The sequence below is a fragment of the Brachypodium distachyon genome, chromosome 1 (assembly GCF_000005505.3).
Source record: "Brachypodium distachyon strain Bd21 chromosome 1, Brachypodium_distachyon_v3.0, whole genome shotgun sequence".
Lineage (NCBI taxonomy): Eukaryota > Viridiplantae > Streptophyta > Magnoliopsida > Poales > Poaceae > Brachypodium > Brachypodium distachyon.
The window spans coordinates 10,419,442-10,441,605 of NC_016131.3; the positions used below are offsets into that span (position 1 = coordinate 10,419,442).

General features: G+C 45.2%; 4 protein-coding genes across 4 annotated transcripts; 2 read left to right on the forward strand and 2 right to left on the reverse strand.

The window, feature by feature from the left end:
• The first annotated feature begins 3,918 nt into the window (after positions 1–3,918).
• Positions 3,919–4,622, forward strand: LOC112270059. Its single transcript, XM_024457716.1, has 2 exons — positions 3,919–4,146; positions 4,261–4,622. Exons 1-2 carry the CDS (start codon positions 3,996–3,998, stop codon positions 4,449–4,451), a joined length of 342 nt encoding a protein of 113 aa, XP_024313484.1. The 5' UTR covers positions 3,919–3,995; the 3' UTR covers positions 4,452–4,622.
• Positions 4,623–4,934: 312 nt separating this feature from the next.
• Positions 4,935–7,172, reverse strand: LOC106865803. The gene is made up of 3 exons (XM_014896619.2): positions 6,543–7,172; positions 5,924–5,999; positions 4,935–5,196 (listed from the first exon to the last, which is right to left on the reverse strand). The coding sequence occupies exons 1-2, from the start codon at positions 7,105–7,107 to the stop codon at positions 5,935–5,937; spliced, it is 630 nt and encodes a 209-aa protein (XP_014752105.1). The 5' UTR covers positions 7,108–7,172; the 3' UTR covers positions 4,935–5,196; positions 5,924–5,934.
• A 1,919-nt stretch (positions 7,173–9,091) lies between these two features.
• LOC100823316 lies at positions 9,092–10,319 on the forward strand. Its single transcript, XM_014896491.2, has one exon. The coding sequence runs from the start codon at positions 9,338–9,340 to the stop codon at positions 9,974–9,976; it is 639 nt and encodes a 212-aa protein (XP_014751977.1). The 5' UTR covers positions 9,092–9,337; the 3' UTR covers positions 9,977–10,319.
• A 5,169-nt stretch (positions 10,320–15,488) lies between these two features.
• On the reverse strand, positions 15,489–21,633 carry LOC100827245 (protein YABBY 2). The gene is made up of 6 exons (XM_003561721.4): positions 21,439–21,633; positions 18,204–18,326; positions 17,332–17,458; positions 16,685–16,733; positions 16,501–16,576; positions 15,489–15,895 (listed from the first exon to the last, which is right to left on the reverse strand). The coding sequence occupies exons 1-6, from the start codon at positions 21,508–21,510 to the stop codon at positions 15,785–15,787; spliced, it is 558 nt and encodes a 185-aa protein (XP_003561769.1). The 5' UTR covers positions 21,511–21,633; the 3' UTR covers positions 15,489–15,784.
• Positions 21,634–22,164: the final 531 nt, after the last annotated feature.

The window sequence follows — 22,164 nt, forward strand, 5'->3', positions numbered from 1 at the left end:
ACGTCCACTCAGCGCCGTCGAGCACTGCAGCTACGCACACGGCACTGTCCTCGCGATGCTCGCTGTCATGTGGCCCCGTGATCGAAGGGCGCGCCCTGCGGAAAACGTTTAGGCCAACGGCGCGCGCCGAGTGCGAGCAGCAAAGCAAAATACTCCCTCTGCGGCGGAGGCGATGATGAGGTGGGTCACAACAGGCGGTGGTCGGCGTGGGCGGCGCTCAGCTACGAAACACCAAATTTGATTGGCTCTGCCCACCATAACCAAACACGAATTTTGGTTAATCCTACTCGTAAAATCTGATTGGGGTCAACCCGCCGGAGATGCGATAATCACCGGCGGTAGATGGGAACGGTCGCACCACCGGCGAGCAATGCAGCATGCCTGCCGTGACATATCGATCTCGGACCGCTCGTAGTGGAATGGACGGACTGGATCATGCATCCGGAATGTTCTTTCGCGCGTGCAAATATGCCAGTCGTGAGCCAATCTCCCTCCCTTGGCGCGCTGTTCGACGGAGCACCGGACATTTAATCGCTCGTGCCTATAAACTAGTTCCCCGTGCCAGTATAAAACGGCCGGGGAGCATCATCATTGGAGGGTGGGCCCAGTCCGCCAGAACCACAAGACTGTTCGTCCGGAACTCCGGATGAATTCTAGCGACTTGTACGCACAGCAGCACTGCGCCACAGGCTTTTATTTACCTCTGCGATTCTTTTATGTTTATGATTTGTCAACGGCACCTCACGGTCACGGCGGTGGACTTTCCCTACTCCATCATGTTTCTTCCATCTTCTTACCCACGGAACTCCAACTCCAAGGTGAAAAATAAAGGAGGAGCACGTACGTAGTAGTATTACAACGAATTGGATTAATTTGGCAGGACCGATGGAACTGAGCTGCCACCTGCCTGCCACTGCCAGATCGTATCATTCTGTTTGCACTGTGCTCCTGCGATCCAACCGTGGTCCACACGCATGGGGGAGAGAGATTCGCGGGCTCATCACGCCTGCTGCGCGGCTGCAACGTCTTTCTTTCCATCTCTCTCCCCTGGCCTCTTGTTTTCTTTGTACGATCCTGTATGTAATGGCCAGGTAGTAATTAGGATCCATGTTTGGAACTGAACTAGAACTTGTGGGTCAAGATTTATTTTACATAGGTACAACCGTTTTTTTGCTAAAAATTAAGTCTGCGTAAGAAAATCTCAGTTCACTTGTTCTCAAAAAAAAAATCCCAGTTCACTTCGGTCTAGACAGTCACAGTCCAACTAAGGATCTTAAATTAAAAAAATGTTAACCGTATAAAGGGTAAATATACTAGTGACTAGTTTCAAGAATCTTGTTTGAAAAACTAACTAAAAGATACATTGTTTCTTTCATGCATATTACTCTAGATTCAAAACATGTAATTGTGCCCGACCGCCCTAGGTGGTTAATACCTCTCCATGTCCCTCCCTCGTGCGAGTGCGACCGCCTCCTCCTCGTCCAGATCTCCTCAGGGAGTTCCAGTCGGTCGCCGCATCTTCCCACGGCTTCGCCTCTCTAGCCAGCTCTCCTCCCTGACGCGACGTTGTTATGGGTTCTGGAAGGCCGTGACTCCTCGCATGCGCCGTCACGTCTCCTCCGGCAGCTGGGTTCCTCTCTTGTGCCGCCTACAGCGACAACTTTTCGTCACCAGAGGCCTGGATCCCGACCGCGATGGTTCCTCCCCACGCACCGCCGTTGTGGCGGCTCCCGCCAACCATGCTTCTCTGCCACTGGTCGGGTACATCAACTTCCTTTTTTAAAATTTCTTCCAAAATTTGAGGAAATCAAATGCTGAGAGTATTTGAAGGGGTGAGAAAATTAAAAGTTTGAAAGAAATTTTTAAAAGTGAAAGTTCCAAAACAATGAAAACCAAAATGTGAGAAAACCAAAAGTGGCGAAGCCTAAAAGTGTTGAGGTTGAAGAAGAAGTAGGAAAAAAAGAAAAGGCAAAAACCTCTCTCGACAATCTCAATATCGCTGTCCAAATCGTCCGTCAAAATCTTTCATGTCGAATCTCCGCTAATTAGTTCCGCCCCTCTATACATGCTAGATCCACTGCGTGTTGTAACGGGCGAACGTCCGCTCGCTGGCACCGTTGCGCGCCGGAACGCTGGACGTTCGATGCACGACAGAACGCTGGTCTTCATGCACGTGCAGCTTTAAGGCCACATGCGTTAGTCCTAGGATTAATTGGTAGATACGAAAATTGTGCATGACCTTACCCACGAGAGTACTGCTATGCATGCGATTATTTTCATACTCGGACGATCACGCTCCATCCCAGCTTTTGATCGATTGGCATGTGTGGGGCCAGAGCAAAGTAGATGACACCATTCACTGCCGTAACAAACGTACAACACAAAATTCATACGCACAGTGACTTCATATATTGTTGGATGTAATTTTTAAGTTATAAAAAATAGGATGGCAATTTCATATATTACTGGATGGTAATTGTTAAGCCATAAATAGTTATCGACGTGGTAACTTGATACAAAATAGGATGGCAACTTCATATATTATTGGATAGTAATTTTAAGCCATCAAAAAATTGTTGGCGTGGTAATTTCATACAAAATAGCGTGGCAACTTGATATATTATTGAATGGTCATTTTTAATCTATGAAAAGATTGTGGACATGGTAACTTGACACAAAATAGGATGTCAACTTCATATATTATTAGATGGTAATTTTAAGCCATCAAAAAAATGTTGGCGTGGTAACTTCATGCAAAATAGTATGGTAACTTGATATATTATTGGATGGTAATTTGTGGGCATGGTAATTGATACAAAATAAGATGTCAACTTCATATATATTATTGGATGGTAATTGTAATCTATAAAAAATGTTAAGAATATATTAATATACGATCTAGATTCGAAGATTTCGTCGAAATAGAGTCATATGTGAAGACCAGTCATAAAATGTGTAAGCACTAAAGCATTTTCAATATATGAAGTTGCCATCAATTTTAGTTTCGAAAATTTCATCGAGACAAAACTAACCCTAAAAACTTATCATAAAATAATTAAATAGTTTAAAAGTTAAAATGTTTTAAGCGCGAGGTGCATGCATACATATTGTTGCCGTGTGATGTTGACTAATCATTTGTAATCTAATCAGGTGAAGTGTAGGTGCATGTATACAACTGATTTTCCCCTGATTGATCCGTCGCGCGCGGAGGCTAACGCGCGGGCTAAGCCTGTCTCCTATTTGCATTGTGGTTGCACCGCCGCGGATGTTTCCTCCGTATGGAGCCGAAGCACAAGGCGGCCGAATACAACCCACGATCTACACATGTGGACTGATGTTCCTTCCGATAGTTGATTCCCTTCGCAACGGTTCCATATGTAGTAGTATGCTAGAGACATGAAGCTTGGTGTTAATTTCATTTTTCTTCGAATATAAGAGAACTTCGATCTCTCTCCGTTTTTAATCAATATTTTGATATATACCAGTACCTCCTTTCCTAAATAGAAGTAGCCATGCCTTTGTTGCCATCATGTGGCAAACGTGGTAAGCCATCTTTCAAAATTCCATTATAAAAAACGAGGCTTTCGTTGCCAGATCACTGAACTGTTTTTGAAAAACATAGGGAGGAGTTGCCAGATCACTGAACTGTCCTTCGAAACAGAGGAAGGAGTTGCCAGATCATTCAACACATTGACCTCAAGAGAGCTACAGATAGATTGACACGTGATTACACCTTTTTTTTCCCTTCCTTTCCGGAGGGAGGCGTGCTTGCACGCCAGGTAACGCACGTATCGGCGGGATCGGGTTGCTGTCCAAACACGGGGCGCCGCGCTAATAAGTCGTCACGTGAGGCTCGTTTCCCTTGCCTTCCAAATAGCCAGCGAGCTGCAGACGGGCCAACCATAGAGAGAAGTAACAAACTCCCAGGCCGGCCGGGTCACGCTATACATCCTGGACCGAGGCAGGGCGCAGCAGCTAGATATCGCCTGGGAATCATGGAGGCCGGCGCCGGAGGAGGGAACTGCGCGGGCGTCGTGGCCGTCGCGGCGGTGTCGGCCGCGGTCACGCTCGCCACCGTGCGGCTCTACCACGGCCTCGAGTCGGACTTCAGGCGGAAGATCCAGCTCCAGCTCCAGCATAGACATAGTACGTGCAGCTCCATCGTAAATTAACCAACAACATGCATGCTAGCTCGAGATGATTGACATTTGTCTGTTTGATCTGACACGTACGGTGGATTTGATGGATTGATTGATTCAGGTGGCCAGCCGAGGTGCGTGAGACCGGCGACGGCGGCCAAGAAGAAGGTGCGGTTCGCGGAGTACGACGTGGTGCTGGAGCCGTGCTCCAACAACGAGGAGCACCGGAGTCTCCGGAGGCAGAGGCCCACGGCGGGCGCTGCTGGGGGTGGCCAGAGTCACCTGCATGCACACGCTCAGTTTTCGTTTTGATTTGTCTTTTTATTTTTCTACCAAACCCCTATACCTTTGCTGTTTTGCTTAGGATCCAGACGCACCCCAAGAAGCGAAGCGCTGTAAATAATTTATCTTAGGCAATCCACCATCTGGTAGTGAAAAGCTGACAACAAATTACTACGGAGTATTTGCAGTTTTGAATCATAATTTTCCTTGACAAAGTATAGTACTACTAGTAGAACCAAGAGCTCTGTTCCAATGCAGTCGTTAATAATTCATGGATAAGCATCACGCATGGAAGCCAATTTGATTGTGAAGCCTTCTTGCTTAACTAAAATTACGAGAGCAGTATACCACATCAATCAGCACAAAAGCATATATATATATATATATATATCACCCAAGCGCCAAGGCTGCGTGGATACGCAGAGATCCATAAATAAGATTTCTCATGAGTAAACACGTCGAAGCAGCAATCTTTAACGTACTGCCTAGCTAGTAAATGCAGCATCCATGATGTCTTGAGATTACATGCTTGTTCAATTTAGCAAATCTACAGAGATGTTCTGCTGTGAACCCATAGTCTGAAATATTCTCCAAAAAAAAAGAGAAGATAGTCTGAAATATCTCCCAGATTTCCCCTCAAAACGAGATAAAGTACGTAAATCGCAAAACTGATCAAAAGGACTTCTCCAGGTTTTCCCCGAAATGAGACTTCAGTAAGCTACCACGACCACCTTCCTAATTGATTAGAGACCAGCATCTGTTAGTTCTGAGAAATCTGTAAACAAAAACATCAAACGTTAGGCACATATAGGAATATGCACGTCAGGACAATGAGTCAGTGACATGGAAAAACAGCAAAACAAAATTCAGCAAACAAACACGCTACTGTTTGTTTATAAAACTAAAAAAAAAATCTTAAGAAAGATCAACCTTCAGTCTCAGTTAGTCATGACATTTCAGGAAAAGGAAGAAAATGCTCATCACGATGACAAGGCTAGATATCTTTCATGTTCTAAACAGCAGTCACCAGATGAATAAGGCTAGGCATCCTTTGTGCCAGACAGTGTGACGCACCAACCGATAATCTTTGGCTGCCTGTCAAGTTGCTTCCAGAAGAATATAATGGAAGAACATGTTCAGGTAGCACTCAATAACCATTCTGTGGAGTGGAATTATGTTACTAGTCTTCAGTCCCAGTAAAAGATACTAGTTGCATCAAAACACCAGCAAGAACACAACCAACAAGCTTGTATTAAGGACAGCAATATGTTGGAAAATACACAGGAAAACCAGCTGTTGAAAATAATTGTCGTAATTAGAAAAATATGCACACCATTAGTTTTTTTTTTGAGAGATCACATCATTAGTTTTTTCAATCCATAAACTGCATGGACTAAGTAAGACTTGGAATAATGTGAATGGATGGAATACAGTAATGGATCAATAAAGAAGAATCAGCTAAAACAGACTGAAGAGAGATTCATTAGCTGGTAAATTGGTACCTTCGTCTCTTCTACGGGATATCTGAGCGAACTAGAACATCTGCCAAACCCTTGTTTTTCTCAGCGTCCTTTTTGCCTGAAAAGGGTTAATCCGATCAATCTACAGTAATTTGAACAGCAGAAACAACACTACAACATAATTTTCAACAGTATGATTTCGCTGCATCACACATAAGTTAAAGTAGCAAAATAATGATAAGTAGAGAGGGTTCTCAAGAATTCAACAGTGTATCCACAGAGGATAGCACAACAATAAATAGAGGAAGATAGCAACTAAGTACTGTAGAGGAATTATTAAAAGGATATGACACATTTAAACCCTTAAGCTACCTTCTAAAACTAGATTACAGAGATGAGGACATATAATGTAGAACATACAATGTACCATCAGAGTAACCAACCTTACAAAATTTCTGTTCGAAAGCTAAATCACCTACATCACCATGAACATGTTTCAAGCAAGATTCTTTATCACCTTAACAACAGGTAGAAATGACAAGGGGTAGGAAGTTTCAAATCAAGGAAAGGTTTGAGATTGGCAACCCATGCATTACGCATCAAAAACTGAAACAAAAATTGAGAAGTATGCAATCTAGCAATTGGACGAGCAAGTCAGTACCTACAGAGGGGATCCGGCTCGATCCAAGCCACGGTGGAAGAACACATGGTATACACTTAAACATGGGGTTGCCTGTATGCGGATAAGGCCCAGTCACCTCCTTCATGTTCATGTCCAGGACGAGAACGAGTTGGTCAACCGTGAGGTACACGACATTTGCGTTGTGTGGGTCAATAAGGCCTATTTGTGGCGACTCCTTTAAGGGTAGCCATGGGAAGCCTCCATCCGCCCAGAGTTTGCTGAGCGCCACCCGGTGCTCCAGCGTCCAGCCAATGCCTTCGTTGTCGAGCACGAAGGAACTGAGTACGAATGGTTCCTTTCGAGAGACCTCGACATACCGCAGCCGCCCTTGGCTGACACCCACCTGCCGGAAGTTGTCGGGTCTCTGGCTCGACGGCACGCCCTCAAATTGCTGTACGCCATCAGGCAGCACGCTGCCCCTTGGCAGCTCGGTGAAGGAGAGCTCCGGCCGATCGCTGAACGGGTCGGCGGAGACCACGCCCCAGGTGACGTCGACGAACCACATGCGACCGCCGAATGCCAGCGTCTCCTGGTTTATCACCATCTCCCGCGCGGACGGGAGCTGGCACGGCGAGACCGCCACGTGCTCCCACTCATCTCGTTCGGAGAGGAACCGGAGCATGACGTTCAGGTTCCCTTCCTCCGGCACGGCGATGGCGAACCTGTCAGGCGGCCCGTGCCCGCGATCGGCCTGGGTGAGCAGGCCCATGTAGCGGCCGTACACCAGCTTCCTGTCGTATGCGATGTCCGGGAGGCGGGACAGCTGGTGCGTGAGAGGGTTGAGGACGAAGCGCGTGATGTCGAGGTAGCGGGTGAGGTCGAACTTTCCGATACGACGGCGGGGGTGGGTGAAGGAGAGCCGACCGGCGGCGCCCTCCTTGACGACGCGCAGGTTCGAGTAGAGGAGGAAGAGGAGGCCGTCGCCGCTGGAGGCGCAGACCTCGCCGATGACCGCCTGATCGAGGTCGCTGTAGGGGCCCGGGATGGGGGCGGTCTTGACGAGGTGCAGCGGGACGCGCAGATCGGAGGCGTGCGGCGGCCGGGCGAGGCGCACGTGCGCGCTCTGTGTTCCGGGGTCCGCCTCGACGATGCGGGTCATCATACCCCACGGGGGATGCGAGGCGACGGTGGCGAGGGAGCGGCGGAGGCCACCGGAGACGGCTGCGGAGAGGCGCAGGAGCGGCATCTCGCTGTCCTGACGCGGGTCGCTGGTTGTGCAGACTGCAGCCTGTGCCTCGGGGGATTTCCTTGTCTTGTTGCTCCGGTCGACTGGTGGTGGGGAAAGCAGGGCAGAGTTCTGGTCAGAGCATACCACAGCACCAGGAGGTGTATGGACGGAAAGAAAGCAGCGTGCAGTTGTTCCACAGCACATAGTGGGTACTTTACCGGGAGAGCTCACTCAGGCCCGCAAGTCAGTTAGACAGGTTGTGTGGTGGTGTATGGACCGAGTTCTGCGATATGGGGTGGTAGGATTTACGGCAAAAGCTGAGGAGACCGTCGTGAACGTTTGAACAGCTGTTTCCCATTGACCATGCCACTGACGTCACCATCTTTCCCGCCAAAATTCTCCTGGCTGGTGCTGGGCCTCCAAGAGAGCACTAAGAAAAATAGAAAAAGATCAAAGTCTAAAGTTTATGCAACAGATAAAAATGGATAGAAATCTTCTTACAAATGAAAGTACTTGGAATGTTTTCCAGTGCATAAATATGACAGGTAGCATTGTAGCAACAACCACCTGAGGTAATCCAAGGTATGCAATCTGTTCCGAATTCTCCATGTTTTGCAAAATTCCATCAGACAAACAACAGTAAAATTGATTTGTCTATTCAACATCATGAGAAAATTGGGAAAAGGACACGAGTACATCATAAGGCACCTAATTCAAACAACAATCACTGCTCAAATATGAAATAGAGATAGGCCCAACAGTAAAAATAAGAAAAGAATAGAGAAAAGAGAGAGCAGGTCCTTTGGGCCGAGTGGAAAAGAGAGAAAGAGAAGCGAGTTGGGCTGAGTTTTGGCCCAAGCAGCCTAGGAGAAAAGAAAAGTCTTTTCTTTTCACACATTTCATGCGTAAACACTCCTCCAAAATTGGTTAACTATCCAATATTGCATCATTTAATATTATAAGAGGATCCAAAGAAAATACCAACAAATCAAAATACAAATAAGAACTCAAGTTTAAATTATTGTTCGGTGTTCAGTTACTTGAATTAGTAAAAGGATGTTTTGAAAGGTCCCAGAATCTGGGTTTTGAAATTCAATTGCTTGGATTGCTGGAAGGATCTTTAGAAAGGCGCAGATATTTCAATTACTCGATGGGCACCACGGAAGTACCTGGCTCAAATTTGTGGAATTGAGCCGGTTGAGTACAAGCAATGGTTCCTTGTATGTTTCAGTTGTTCTCTCCAATCTCTTGTACTTGTAGTGGAAGGTTTTGGTGATCTACTGTACAAATTTCATGCGTAAACACTCCTCCAAAATGATATCCGTGTAAATGCAGAGAATCCGGCACAAATTTTGGCACCAACACGGCCGTCCGGCTCCCACAAAACGTGCGGGCGCGCATGCCTTTCCGTTTCTGCCTTCCTGCCAATCCCAATAATGGAGAGAGAGGCCGGCCGCGATGGCCGCCCCGGCTGGTCCGGAAGGAAACCCAACCCATTTAAGCGCGGCCTTCGTCGTCCCTTCCCCCCCGGCGGGTGATACTACTACTCCATGCGGCCTCGCCTCCAACTCTAAGGCCACCCCCCCGCGCGCGACCACTCGGCGCCATGGCCACCCGCACCAGCAAGGCCCGCCACCGCGCCGAGGCCTCTGCTCCGGCCACGTCGGTGGCCGTGGCGGCGGCCAGGGCCCAGGACTCTCCTCCGGCCCCCGCCGCGGCCGCCGCCGCCGCGCTGCGCCGTTCCGCGGCCTTCCCCCCGCGCCGCGGCCACCAGCAGCATCACAGCCAGCACTACCCCAACGCCTCGCCGCAGCACCCGCACCTGCACCTGCGCTGCGACAGCGAGCGGATCGGCAGCAGGCAGCCCCGGTGCGGCGAGGTGGCTGGCGGCACGGCGGCGGGGTGCGCCGCCGTGTGCTGCTGCTTCCCGTGCGTCATGGTGGAGGTGGTCGTGCTCGCCACGGTGCGCGCGCCCGCCGCGCTCTGCCGCCGCGCGGTCAAGGCGCGGCGCCGGGCGGGCGGAAGGCGGACGGCGTCCGCGGGGCAGGCGGCGGACATGTACGAGCTGCTGGTGGACGGCGGCGGCCTGGGCCTGGGGGCCGAGGCCGGCGGCGACGCGGCGGTGGTCTGGCCGGCGGTGAAGCCGGTGGACGAGGCGGGGGACATGGAGAAGGAGGTGTGGGCCAGGTTCTACGAAGCGGGCTTCTGGAGGAGCCCGTCGCAGCTGGGCGACGAGATCAGATGATCATGACAGGCGCGCTCCTGCGGGTTTCTTCTTGATTCTTTCTTGCTCGATCGGGGTTCCTTCGTTTTGTTTTGTTTTGTTTTTCTTTACCTGAAGGAACCCTGCATAGTAGAGGAGGAAAAAGGGAAGCTTGTGTGTCGTGTTTGATCGATACCGCATTCTTGTTCCACCTTTTCTCCGCTCTTTTCTTTTCTTCATTTTTTCCTTTTCGTGTGGGATTTACTACGGAGTATTCCTTTTAGAAGGGAAAAACAACAATTCTCTTCTACGTTGCCAATGTATGGAATGAATTGTATATATTGAGTGATGTGATATCGCGGTAAAGAAAAGAAAATACTCGATCCATACTTGCTTCAAAAAGAGCATGCCTGCCTTGTCCTTGGACGACCGAGAAGACGAGAAGCGCGGCGCCGTGCGGCTGCGCCCACAATCTGGACGATCTCACTCAATCTCCGGGTGGATCAGCACGTTGTCCAACAGCTCGTGCCGGCCCTGCTACCTAGCTGCTGCCCACGGCGCAGAGCAAACTCAGCCACTCAGGTAGTGCTGCCGCAGCTTGCTGTCCGGTTTCGCTGCCTGTCAATTTTCTTCTTCTTCTGGTGTCGTCCGTCTCCAGCGGATGCATGGGCCTGCAGTTTCCATCTGCAACGCGCACGTCTAATCCGCCGGAGACATAGCCTGGCCCGTTTGTACCGGCTCGAGGAATAAATAGTAAAGCCCACTTCAGCACGCGAGCACGACACATTTACAACATTTGAGGCCCGTATATGTGCCTGTTGTTTGCAGGCCGGTCGATCTGGCCATTTGCTTTCGGATTAACAGGGTACACACAATGACACAAATGCATGATCGCCCTTGTGTGTAGCGAAAAAAGTGTGATGAAACAAACTATGAATTCGACAGCATTAGTAGGAAACAAATGTTCCTACAGTTAACCAAATTTGTTTCGGGTGTGGAAATTAAATGTAGATCATACAAAATGTTCAATAACTAGGAAAAATGTAGTAGTTTCGACAATTTTCTCCGCAAGATTAATGTTTCAGATAATTGTACACGCAGATTATACAATTAGTATAATTGTATAGTATGGTCCAGAAAGAAAATATCACATGGAACGCTAACGTTGAATATTATCACGAGGAAAAGAGAAAAGGACAGGAGGAAGAAAAAACACAACATATACTCATCGTGTTGGTCCGCTGTGGCCTGTGGGCTGTAGCTGCTTCACCGGCTTCACCTCGTGCAACTTAGAGGCTTGGAAGGACGCATACATATGGGCGGGCCCGTGAGTGACACGAGATTAAACTGGACGTCGACGTATATAAAAGCAGGCGGTACATTGCGGGCCAGTATACATGGGCCGAAGATGGGCAATGGTACGATGCACAATTGGAAGTTTCTTCGTATTTTGAGGCAAAACAGTGAAACACGATTTGTTACTGAGTGCTAAGTGCAAAATGCCCGTGCGATGTCACGGTCCAAACACAAGATGGTCGTCACTTGTATACACTATCTAAGAATTCTAATCTTTCCGGTCCAAAACATATAAATCTAAAGCACTAAAAATCTGAAGGATGTGAGTACATGTATATAAATACACAAGGTGGCCTCATACAACAGATGCAAAAAATACTTATTGATTGGAAAATCGAATCAGGTTGGGCTGACTCAGATTGGCCAAATCTCTTCCTGCTATTCCTCCTCTTATGGTTTTATTATATTCTAATTGTAATCTTCCTTTCCTCTTTGTCTTCCCTGACCATGAACTAATGGTAAGAACTAAATGAAACAAGATCAGAAACATGAACATTTGGAAGAAAGATCTGAACCATGAACGGAAAGTAACAAGATTTGTCATAGAAAAATGCAAGAACAAATATCTGGAAAGAACAAACAACCAAAACAGAATCTCAGAAAAAAGGAAAAAAAAACTCCATCGCCCTATGTCCTAATAGAAGCTGAGTTTTTTGATTTGTTGAATCAAGGAATGAATCTGAATGAGGAGCTCACGAGAGGTGAAGCACAAGGCAGTGGATCATTCTGTCCTCACTGACCCCACATCTCCTTGTCTCTGGGTGGATCTCGTCGGACCGCGCCTCGTTAGCTACGGTGCTTCACCTCTAGAGACAGGGCAACTGGGGCACGCCGTGGTTGGGGAAGAGGGAATGGGGCATGGTCATGGAAGAGGGGCGATGCTTCAATTCTGCCGATCTCGCCACGGTGCACGCAGGCAATGCAAAGAAGGCCAAGGCCATGTGCGGCTGCAGCAAACTCGCGAGGGTCCTCGCCGCTTCATGCGGCGCCTCTTCTGCTGTTGCTGCCTCGGCGGCCATCTCTCATCTCCACGGCTCGTCCACCTCATCTTCCTCGATGGACTGGCTCATCGACTCTCTCTCAGACCGTTTATTATCCATGGCGGCGACGGATCCAGTCTCCATGACGGCGTGCGCAGGGGAGGAGCGCGGCGGCGACGGGCCGTCCATAGATCTTTGCCGGCGGAGACAGCGCTTGCGGAGGAGGAGGGCGACTGCGGCGTGCAGAACGAGACGCGACGATTGCGGCGGAGGGAGGAGAAGCAACGGTTGGAGGCGGCGGCGAGCGCTGGTCAGGAAGACAAGAGAGAGGTTTTTTTTTACACAAAGGGAGGGGGGTTTGCATCGGGACGTACAGGAGGGGGCGCGGTGGCATACTCATGTAAATTTTAATGAAGTCGACGTACGACTCCCGCGGCAATCACCACCAACTCCAATTTTTTTTTAGGAAACAGAGTAAAGACGCAAGTACTCACACACGCGCACGCACGCTCACCCTACCCCTATGAGCACCTCCGAGAGACTGGGCCGCCAGCAGCTAGCAGATCATCTTGAGATTGACGAAGTCACCACAGACGTCTCGTAGTTGACGGGTACGTTACTCCCACTGAAAGCACAACGCCGGTTAATTAGATTGACGAAGTCACCACAGACGCCTCGTGGTTGACGGGTACGTCACTCCCACTGAAAGCATAACGCCGGTTAATTTCTAAAATAAATCTAGAGAAATGCGATCACCCATGCCAAGTCTGGTATTTGAACCTGGGTGGGCTGGTTCCACCACAAGGAACCAACCACCTGAACTAGGCTTGGTTCGCACCACTAATTCTAATTTAATATACTGTAATAGATTACTTCCCAAAAAGAAAAGGACGAGGCTTTTCCTTAAATCTCTATGCTATCAGGAGACAAGTCACCGGCCGTGTGCATCCATCGATCTATGAATAGACGATGAACATCATATGTGTTTCCTGCTACTCATTCCGTCCCAAACCCATATGAATCTATGTCTAAAAAACTCTAGATAGATAAAATCATTTAATATTAGATCGAGGGAGTACTAAAGTGCCGGTGCATGCGAGGACAGCACAGCACGCGTACTTGAACTGGTTGTTCCATCCATATCAAGATCCATTCATCTCTCAGCTGAGGTTGAGGTGAGGCGGCTACGTCGGCGCAGGTGTCACTTTATTCGATCGGTGCCTTCTGGTTCTGGACCGATGCTGCTGTGCCACATCGACCGATCCAGCTATATTGTCACGCTCAAAATAAAAAGTGCACATGCTAATGCTAACTGTACATATACACATACGTAGCTTACAACATGGCACAGCTGTACATGTACGAACCCACGTATATACGTTGTCGCGATACATGGAAGAATATACATGGTACATACTACTACTACTCAAATTCGCAGGAGCTACTGTTCTATGCGTGCATATGTAGCCGGCAGACACGAGATGAGGTCCTAGCTAAGTACTCCGTACACGGTACGGCTAAGGTAGGCGTGTATGCACATCATCCGCGCATGCATGGGAATCTCGGAGCAAATGATAGATCAGACAAATTTGAAAGGTGGATGTATGCATATCATCCGCTGCATGCTCTCGCTTCTTTGGCGTTTCCGTCCCCTTGATCTTCCTTCAAGAACGGCCAGCCGGTAAGTACGTACGGACCACTCTGGTTCACACAGGGCAGGCATCAATTTATATTCAGTATACAGTTAATGCAGATTATCAACCACTGCGCGCCATTCTATTTCACTGGTACCGGTACAAAATGGAGCAGTACTTGAAAGAGATCACAGACCATTAATTAAAGGCCGGCAGACAGTACTGCTAGTACGACTGAGAGCTGAGCACTGCGCTAACTCTAACTAGAGATTCCATCGATTAATTTCTCTGACCGATCCATAGTTATTGTCAAAATATTACATATGCATGTATCAGATAGGAATAGATACCATGGGCGGATCCAGACATGATAAACCAATACAAATTTTAGATTTTCTGTCCCTCTAATTTAAATTACAACCTCTCAAGTGCCCCCCCTCTCAACTATTCTCATGGCTCCGTCCCTGATAGATACATTTATTTTTTGTCAAAATAAAACAAGAATTATAAAACAGGGACTACTGCTCATCCAGTATTTAACCCGTGCATCGTGCACGGGCGCCCGCGTAGGGGCCACGCATGGCTGCCAGCTGTTTGGCAGAACGGTCGCATGCATGCGATCATACACGCGCGCACGTGGCCGCAGTCCACACGGTGACCCAGCGTATGCATGCATGTCTACAGGAGTATTTTGCCTTGATCCTGCGAGCTGTCGCCCCAGACCAAATCCAAGTTACTGCGTACACACCGGAAATTTGGAGTATTTTCACCATCCAGTGTATTTTTTTGAACTAATGTTTTTGGTAGCGTCATCTCGAGCTCTAGTGTACCACTTCCCGGACCTCGAGTTCACCATCACATAACCCTGCTTGTTTACTAAAGACGATATACGGAGTATGTCGTTACACGAAGCAGGGATAAAATTGTAACTTGTGGGCTAGCTAGTCGATCGGGCTACAAACTGTGTACAGACCTGAATGTGTATCTGCCCCGAGACGATTGAACGAATCTGCGCCCAGGATACAAAGTAGTAAAAGAACACATATGCTATATATACATATTGCAATTTTTAAGTTAACTAAAGAATGTGAATTTTATATAACTAATAGAGAGTGAATGCGAACAATGCCATTATGTTTTGAATATACAGGGAAATATCGCCAGATTGCCCCAGTATCCCACAAAAACCAAGACAAACAAATTTCTCGGAAGTTAATTTACATGTTTCCTAGATAAATCGAGTACAATCTTATAGTTTAGAATCGAGCGAATGAATCCCCAGCCAGTGGGCAATCGGATTTCTTTTGAAGTTGACTTGATTCAGTTTTTGTATATATATCAGTTCCAGCACAAATCGTCATCAGCTCAATTTTGAAGGGAACCTATAATATTATATCAGTCTGCAGCTTTCTCTCAACCTAATGTATGTAGGGCATGCATCCTTAAAAACATGACTTTGTCCTGGAAAATCATTATGGACAACCTACTCAGTACTCACCTTGTAGCTATTAAAACGAGCTTTCCCTCAACCCTGTTGTACTGTAGGCATCCTTGAAAACCTTTTAATCAAGACTTCGTCCGGGAAAATCATTATGGACAAATTGATATGCACCAGCGAAATCCGAATTGAAATACAAACATTTCAAACAATTAAATAACAACAAGGTGAGGGGTTTAATTATTCAGGTATGACTTTAGTGCATGCATGCACGCACGCTAGCTAGGTAACTGCATGCACTTCCCATATAGTTCGTGCTTATCACTCGCTCATCTATGTACGCACTCACTCACACAAACTGATTTAGAAATAATTAAGTTTGGTTTTTCCTTAATAAATTACTTACAATATGAGATATATCTTGTAGGAATAATATGTCTCTTCAGTAGAGACCTTGAACTTGCTGGGGGATAGGCGCCACGATGGCCTCGTCTAGCTTCTTGCTGCTCTCATTGGAGCCTAGCCCGAAATGAATGTTTGGAAAATGCGCCCACTGAAATGAAAATTCGATAGAGTAGTTTTGTAAATTAAATAGAAATTCCATATATGTTGTTTCTGTGGAGGTTCCAACATAGCTTGTAACAGAAAGAAATAAAGAAGAGAAGACTAAGGCCACATTCATGGCAAGTTTATTCACAATTTGATTGTATCGACTTTCTTGCCTGTGGTGATCAGATATGCCTAGAACGAATTTATGCTCTGAAGCCTATGATCTGTCGAAAAACAGCTGACTAACACAATACAATATGCTTAAGCAAATGGTAGGGCATATGCAATCTATGTAATCTAGCTATTTGACTGACTTTTTTGTGCAACGTACTTGGGCAACTCATATTAATTTATATCAAAGCTACATTATTGACGTTAATATAAGTAGTAAATGGGTGATAAGGTGGTGGCTTTACTCAAATCTATCTCTTAAATATATAAATGTGCTATGTGGCCAGTATATGCATGATGTGTTATGGTCGACCATAAAGTAGTCACTATCATTGCAAAAAGAAAAGAAAAGGTGAAGTGTTCACAGTTTATACATGAACTGTATAAATTGTGGTATTGCAACATCAGCTTCTATGTGTTATGAAAAGATATACTAACATTCTTTGCTGCAGTACTGAAGGCTTCTCTGTGACTTATGTCAGGGTTGTTTGTTTTTATCCTCCGTATCTCTTCCCTGGAACATTGATGTGTAAAAATCATATTGTTAGTAGAAGACAACACAATTTAGTAAAATACAGTGGCTAGCAGAAGAAGAAAATTGCATATAATTGATTGAACTCACTTAATAAATCTGTTATACGCTGAAGGAACCCGCTGCCTCTTCTCAGGAGCTGTTGTATGCAAAACTAATTAATTAGGAGCTAACATAAAATGAAGAAACAAACTCAAAGTCTAGCAGACATCACCGATAATGATGATTCTTCAAACTTATGTCATTATGAAGAATAATTTATATTGTGGTGTAAGTTAATTGTTGGATGTATTAAGGCAAGCCATTTATTTAGATGTAAGTGATATCAAGTTCCATTTCTGTATTCAATCCTTCTCTAAATATTTACGTTCTAGTATTGTTCCTAAATTAGCTAGATACGAAATGAGATGCATATCTCGGTTTGTTGTAAGACCTCGTTGCATTGTGGGTAGAAAAGGAAAAGTGTCAATATTATGCCCCCAAATATTGACGTTTGGACTATAGAAGCTCCTAAAACTTATAAACGGTCTGGCATGCATACCCTTCAATTTCCAAAATCACTACTGGATTTTTGAGTTAGATATCCGAGACCCGGCCTAATTAAGTTCAAGGAGCGATATGGACTTTTTCTTTAGAAAAAGCAACGTGCAATATTTCATCAATATATATCTATTGGTCAAGAGAGAAGAAACACAGTTATTACAAATAAAAAAACATAATGTGTGCATTGATCTTACGTCGCACGTGTAGGGTATGTTCTTGGTCACTTTTTGTTGAGAACATCATTGGCATCCGGTATTTCGAAGATGAACCATAATCAGAGTAGTTTTCACGAAAGCTGATATTGTGGGCCCTGAAACTCTCCTGACACAAAGTCAAGTGATTATGTTAATTGATTATCTTGAAGCATCATCTTTTTGTAGAAAAATATATATAACAAATCATTTCAGTATAGTACAGCTTAATACAAATCAATGCTATTCATATTACAGGATTTGGAATGTGCAAAGAGCACAACTGTTCAAGACAGCTCTATTCAAATTCAATAAAAACTGAACACAGAACCATCTGGTGGACGACACTATACATCTTGGTTTTGCATGTGAGCTTTAAAACTCTTCCCTGTGAGTAAGCAGTGTACATGCTGTAGTTTGTCTTTACTGTATAAAGTATCAAAGCATGACAAGACCCATGCATGCAGTTGGCTTTTCTCCCCTACAAGAGCTAGCTGCTACATATAGGTAGAATAAGCTAGCTAGGGGGTTTGATTTGCATGCCTCTCCCTTCCAGTTCTGAAACTTGCATCTTTCTAGCCCCTATGGTGTAGTAGGAAGAAATAATGCAGTTGAGATATTATTATTTTGTAAGCAGGATTAAATCTCAGATTTCATTAATCGAACGAGGCATTACAACCGTCTTAGAAATGAAACCACGTAGAAATATCAAATAGCCATTTTTACCTACAGCTTAGCATGGCACGCAGAGAAAACACCATAAAATATTTGATAGGGCAGACAGATATTTCACATATCATTCTCCCTTTAGGTGAGAGAGAGATAAATTCACGCAAAGAAGAGAGCTTTCATGAATTGTTAGTGTTCCTGTCAACCTGGGAGTGATCTTGCACAGGGAGTGACTGGATCAATCCTCTCAAGTTAACCGACAACAGGCTAGTGCAGTGCCCACAACGGACAGTCACGATGTTCAGCATGCTATTACTTGGAACGCTGACCTGGATATATTGATCACATATAAGGAGAACAATGTCAGGTTTCGTGTTAATTGGTACTGCAAAGAGTGTTGATAGTTGAATTAATGAAATTACTAGTTCAAGCACACATGACAGATCGGTGATCAAACGCTAAATTCCATGGAAGGATTTTCAGAAGAACAGCAACAAAATAACAGAAAGTAAAGACAGAAACAGAAGAACAAAAATAACAAGCTCTCTCTAAATGATGCAACAAATGCTAAATTCCAAAGAAACATTTTCAAAAGGCTGGTGCAGATCTATCCAGACATATATACACATAGCCATAGCTTTCTCTTTCTCGCCCTCTTTAATAATTAAATCCGGCCTGCTGTAAAACTGTTGTTCTCCATGACTTTTATCAGGGCTCTGCATGCAGCTGGCCAAATCAGAACTGGGGCAACCTTTTCTAATCCCTGGCCATTGGTTGCACCCTTGCCCTTTCCATTTTCTTTTCAGATTTCCGTGTTGGGTGCACCTGCAACCCCAACCTGAAGAAGGAACAGGTCCTAGCAAGTTCGTTTGATTCCTCATCCTCCTTTTTTTGGGCACTCACTCCCATAAGAAAGAGTATCAAACAAGTGAGCCATCTGCATCTGCAAATGATTGTACTTTGCTCTCCCACCATGAAGGGAGTTGGCACACCATTTCTTGCACAAAAAATGACAAAACTACATATATATGTATCTTTGAGGGTTTTTTCTAAGAATAATATATTCATTTGCAAGGCATGCCATTCTATAGTAGCATATATGTTGAGTTTTTTAAGAAATTAAATGCATGCATTTGCATAGGCAAGGCATGGTATGTTCTCTACCATTACTTGTGCTCCATGCATGCTCTACATGCTGATCTTTTGTGCACAAAAATGATTAAAGATTTCACCTAGAAACACTGTAGGAAAGAGAGAAAGATGACAGTGACAGTTCATGCAGAAGGCACTTCACGCGCGCTAGCTACAGCCTAGCCTAGCCTAGCCCACGCTCAACCATGCAGACTGTGCTCTAGTACATGGGTGATGCAGGTGTCAACAAGATCCATCTTCTCCTTTCAATCCTTTTCGATCTTTGATGGGCAGGGAGAGAGAGATGATCAAATTAAAGACGGCACTGGAAAGCTAGCTAGCTGCACAAAAATTCAAAGGGCAAGATTTCAGGATGCACAGATCAAGAGTACACATCATCTGCATATGCGCCGTCGACCATTAACGATTAGATTTAGATAGATCTCCTTCTTATCTTTTTCTTTTAGCAGAGACCAATACGGCAAAACGTACTCCAATGGTTGAAGTTGGAGTGTTCACATCGATCGGGAAAGCTAGTTCTTGACATTTTCGTTTTTAATTTCAATAATTGGAGTGATTAGCTAGTAGGAGTATGAGGTTACTTGTGTACCATATGCATATGTACTGCGAACCACGCACTAAAGAGATATTGATGGTACTCGCCGTCCATGCATGCTGGGGCTGAGGGACACAAGTAAGTACGATCTGTATTAACTCGAAAGCACGGACTAGCTTGTTTCTTTGGTTTTGCCTTATGTTTTGCTCGTAGTCAGGGTTTTCTCACGGCTTTCCTAGCTAGAATAATGAAGTCATGTATTTTATTGGTTTTCGTATCCGGTTTTCCTTATAAACAAGGTCAATTCTTTTCTTTTAATCGAGCGACGGATATCGACCATCTTGATTAAAAAAACTACTCTACGTAAATTAATGAAGCTCCGCCGTCAGTTATTCGCTTCTATATTTAAACTTGAACCGAAACAAAATGTTGTTCGTAAACATCAGACTATCAGAGAAGAACAACCAAGGAAAATAAAGACAAATTAAGCACATGAGCATGGAGAAGAGGAAACATAAGAAAACAGGAAGCATCCAACATTTGGAACTTCTCGGTGACAACTCAATAACTACTACAGTACATGCTACTGTTCCTCTATGTGCTCAAAGAAAATAAGAAGGGGTGCGGTGTTTCTGAAGGCGTTCGAGAGAGTACCACATAGCTAGGAGTATAATACTTGACTTGTAAACTTCAAGTTAGTTTAATAAGGCCATCGTTTGCCCGGGAAAATAAACTTGACTTGATTCAGATTTTTTTTAAATAGCATTACACAAAACGTTCCTAGCTAGCTCATAGAAATATATATTAAAAAAAATAAACTGCAGGCCATCGCAGGCCAGCGCATTTTGCTTGTTAAGGAGGGAGGAGAAAGATGGTTTGATTCACACATTTAACTAAAGGACAGATAGATAAGCTAATACACACGAGTTATGGTTGTTATTGCATGCTCTGTGTTGCAGATTCATTAAAAAATATATTACATGTAAAGCCCACAAATTGGATGCTTCAAAGACCAGCTAGTTAGACTCAAACCAGCATAACTGAAATATGAAGAAGGGGGGGGGGGGGGGGGGGGGGCTTCATATCTTGGAAAAGAAAATAGCAACTGTTTATATGCACAGCTATCAGCACAACTAGTTGAATCAAGATCTAGTGAAAGAAGAAAAAACAAAGGGAGGAAGGGAGGAGGGCTAAGCATTCAACAAAGAATAAGGATGCCATAATTAGCAGAAGTTCAGAATTGGTGAAACCACATCAGAGCAAACACTTGACTAGCTAGCCCAACAGACGACTAATCATGCATGCTGGAGTATGTATAGTATGTACATATCCATATAGATGCGATCATCAGGTGTAAGAAAGAGAAGCCGATCGATTTTCAATATATGCTGACCTTGACCTTTTCTTTTCTTCTCTTCCTTCCACCCCCATTTAATAAGTCCTACCGAATTAACCGCTAGAAAGGGAAATTGAAAATTCTTTGAGCTGCGGCCAAAACAAAAGGAGCGCACACGGAGTACTATGTATACTAGCTGAAGAAAAGATGATCACAAATCAGAAATCTCTCGGACACCTTCCCCAAGAAATCGAAAGGGGGGAAGGACAAAATCCGGCAAGAAACTCGCCAAATCAAGCAGAATTAATTAGTTACATGCATATCTCTTTGTAGATCTGCACTTCAGAGAGAGAGAGAGAGAGACATAGCGAGAAAGAGACTGAGGGAGAGAGAGAGAGGCGGCGGGAGCACATATTACCGCGAGAATTGTGTTGCAGAAGTTGCAGTGCACGTAGCACACATGCTCCGCCGGCGCGATCTGTGCCGACATTTCTACCGCTCCCGACGTCGCAAAATGTCACGAAGAAAAAAGGGGAGGAAAAGAGGAGCGGATGAGGAAGACGAAAGAAGGAAAGAGGAAGAAGAAGTGAAGGACCACCAGTGGTCAGAGAGCCGTCTGATATTTATATTAGTACAACGTGTAAATACATAAATCTGTATATGCATCTGAGAGAGATGGCGTACGTGTGGGGGGCCTTTTTGTTGGGTCAATCATCCGAAGCGCTAGCTGATGACGGTGGAGATGCTAATATATATGATTATTGCGACAATTAATGAATGGTGTAGCTACGTACATCAAGTTCGCACTCATCGACCATGTACTAACACAAGTAATAATCTTGATTCATCTTTTGATAATAGAGCCCGGCCAACCTAGCTTGGTCGTATGAAAAAAAACAAGAGCCTTGATCACTGGTTGAATATGGCATCACGACGTTATCTGTGATGTTTTTTTCTTTGTTTTGAACACATTCTTAACGAAAATGTATCGCAGAAACCGTGCAAAATCTGAAACATATTATGACATAACACGTAAAGTTTTTACATATGGTACCATCCAAATGTCTCTGCAAAAAAGCACGACACAGTGAAGCGACCGATCGAGAGAGAAGAGATAAAGTTTCATATCTTTCAAACCATTTCC

Excerpts from the sequence above, each read along its gene's own strand:
- LOC112270059 (XM_024457716.1), top strand. The coding sequence starts at position 3,996 with ATGGAGGCCGGCGCCGGAGGAGGGAACTGCGCGGGCGTCGTGGCCGTC. Across the intron at positions 4,147-4,260 it reads CCAGCTCCAGCATAGACATA|GTGGCCAGCCGAGGTGCGTG; the intron begins GTACGTGCAGCT and ends TGATTGATTCAG.
- LOC106865803 (XM_014896619.2), bottom strand. The coding sequence starts at position 7,107 with ATGGTGATAAACCAGGAGACGCTGGCATTCGGCGGTCGCATGTGGTTC. Across the intron at positions 6,000-6,542 it reads GAGCCGGATCCCCTCTGTAG|GCAAAAAGGACGCTGAGAAA; the intron begins GTACTGACTTGC and ends AACCCTTTTCAG.
- LOC100823316 (XM_014896491.2), top strand. The coding sequence starts at position 9,338 with ATGGCCACCCGCACCAGCAAGGCCCGCCACCGCGCCGAGGCCTCTGCT.
- LOC100827245 (XM_003561721.4), bottom strand. The coding sequence starts at position 21,510 with ATGTCGGCACAGATCGCGCCGGCGGAGCATGTGTGCTACGTGCACTGC. Across the intron at positions 18,327-21,438 it reads TCTGCAACACAATTCTCGCG|GTCAGCGTTCCAAGTAATAG; the intron begins GTAATATGTGCT and ends CAATATATCCAG. Across the intron at positions 17,459-18,203 it reads CTGTGCAAGATCACTCCCAG|GAGAGTTTCAGGGCCCACAA; the intron begins GTTGACAGGAAC and ends ACTTTGTGTCAG.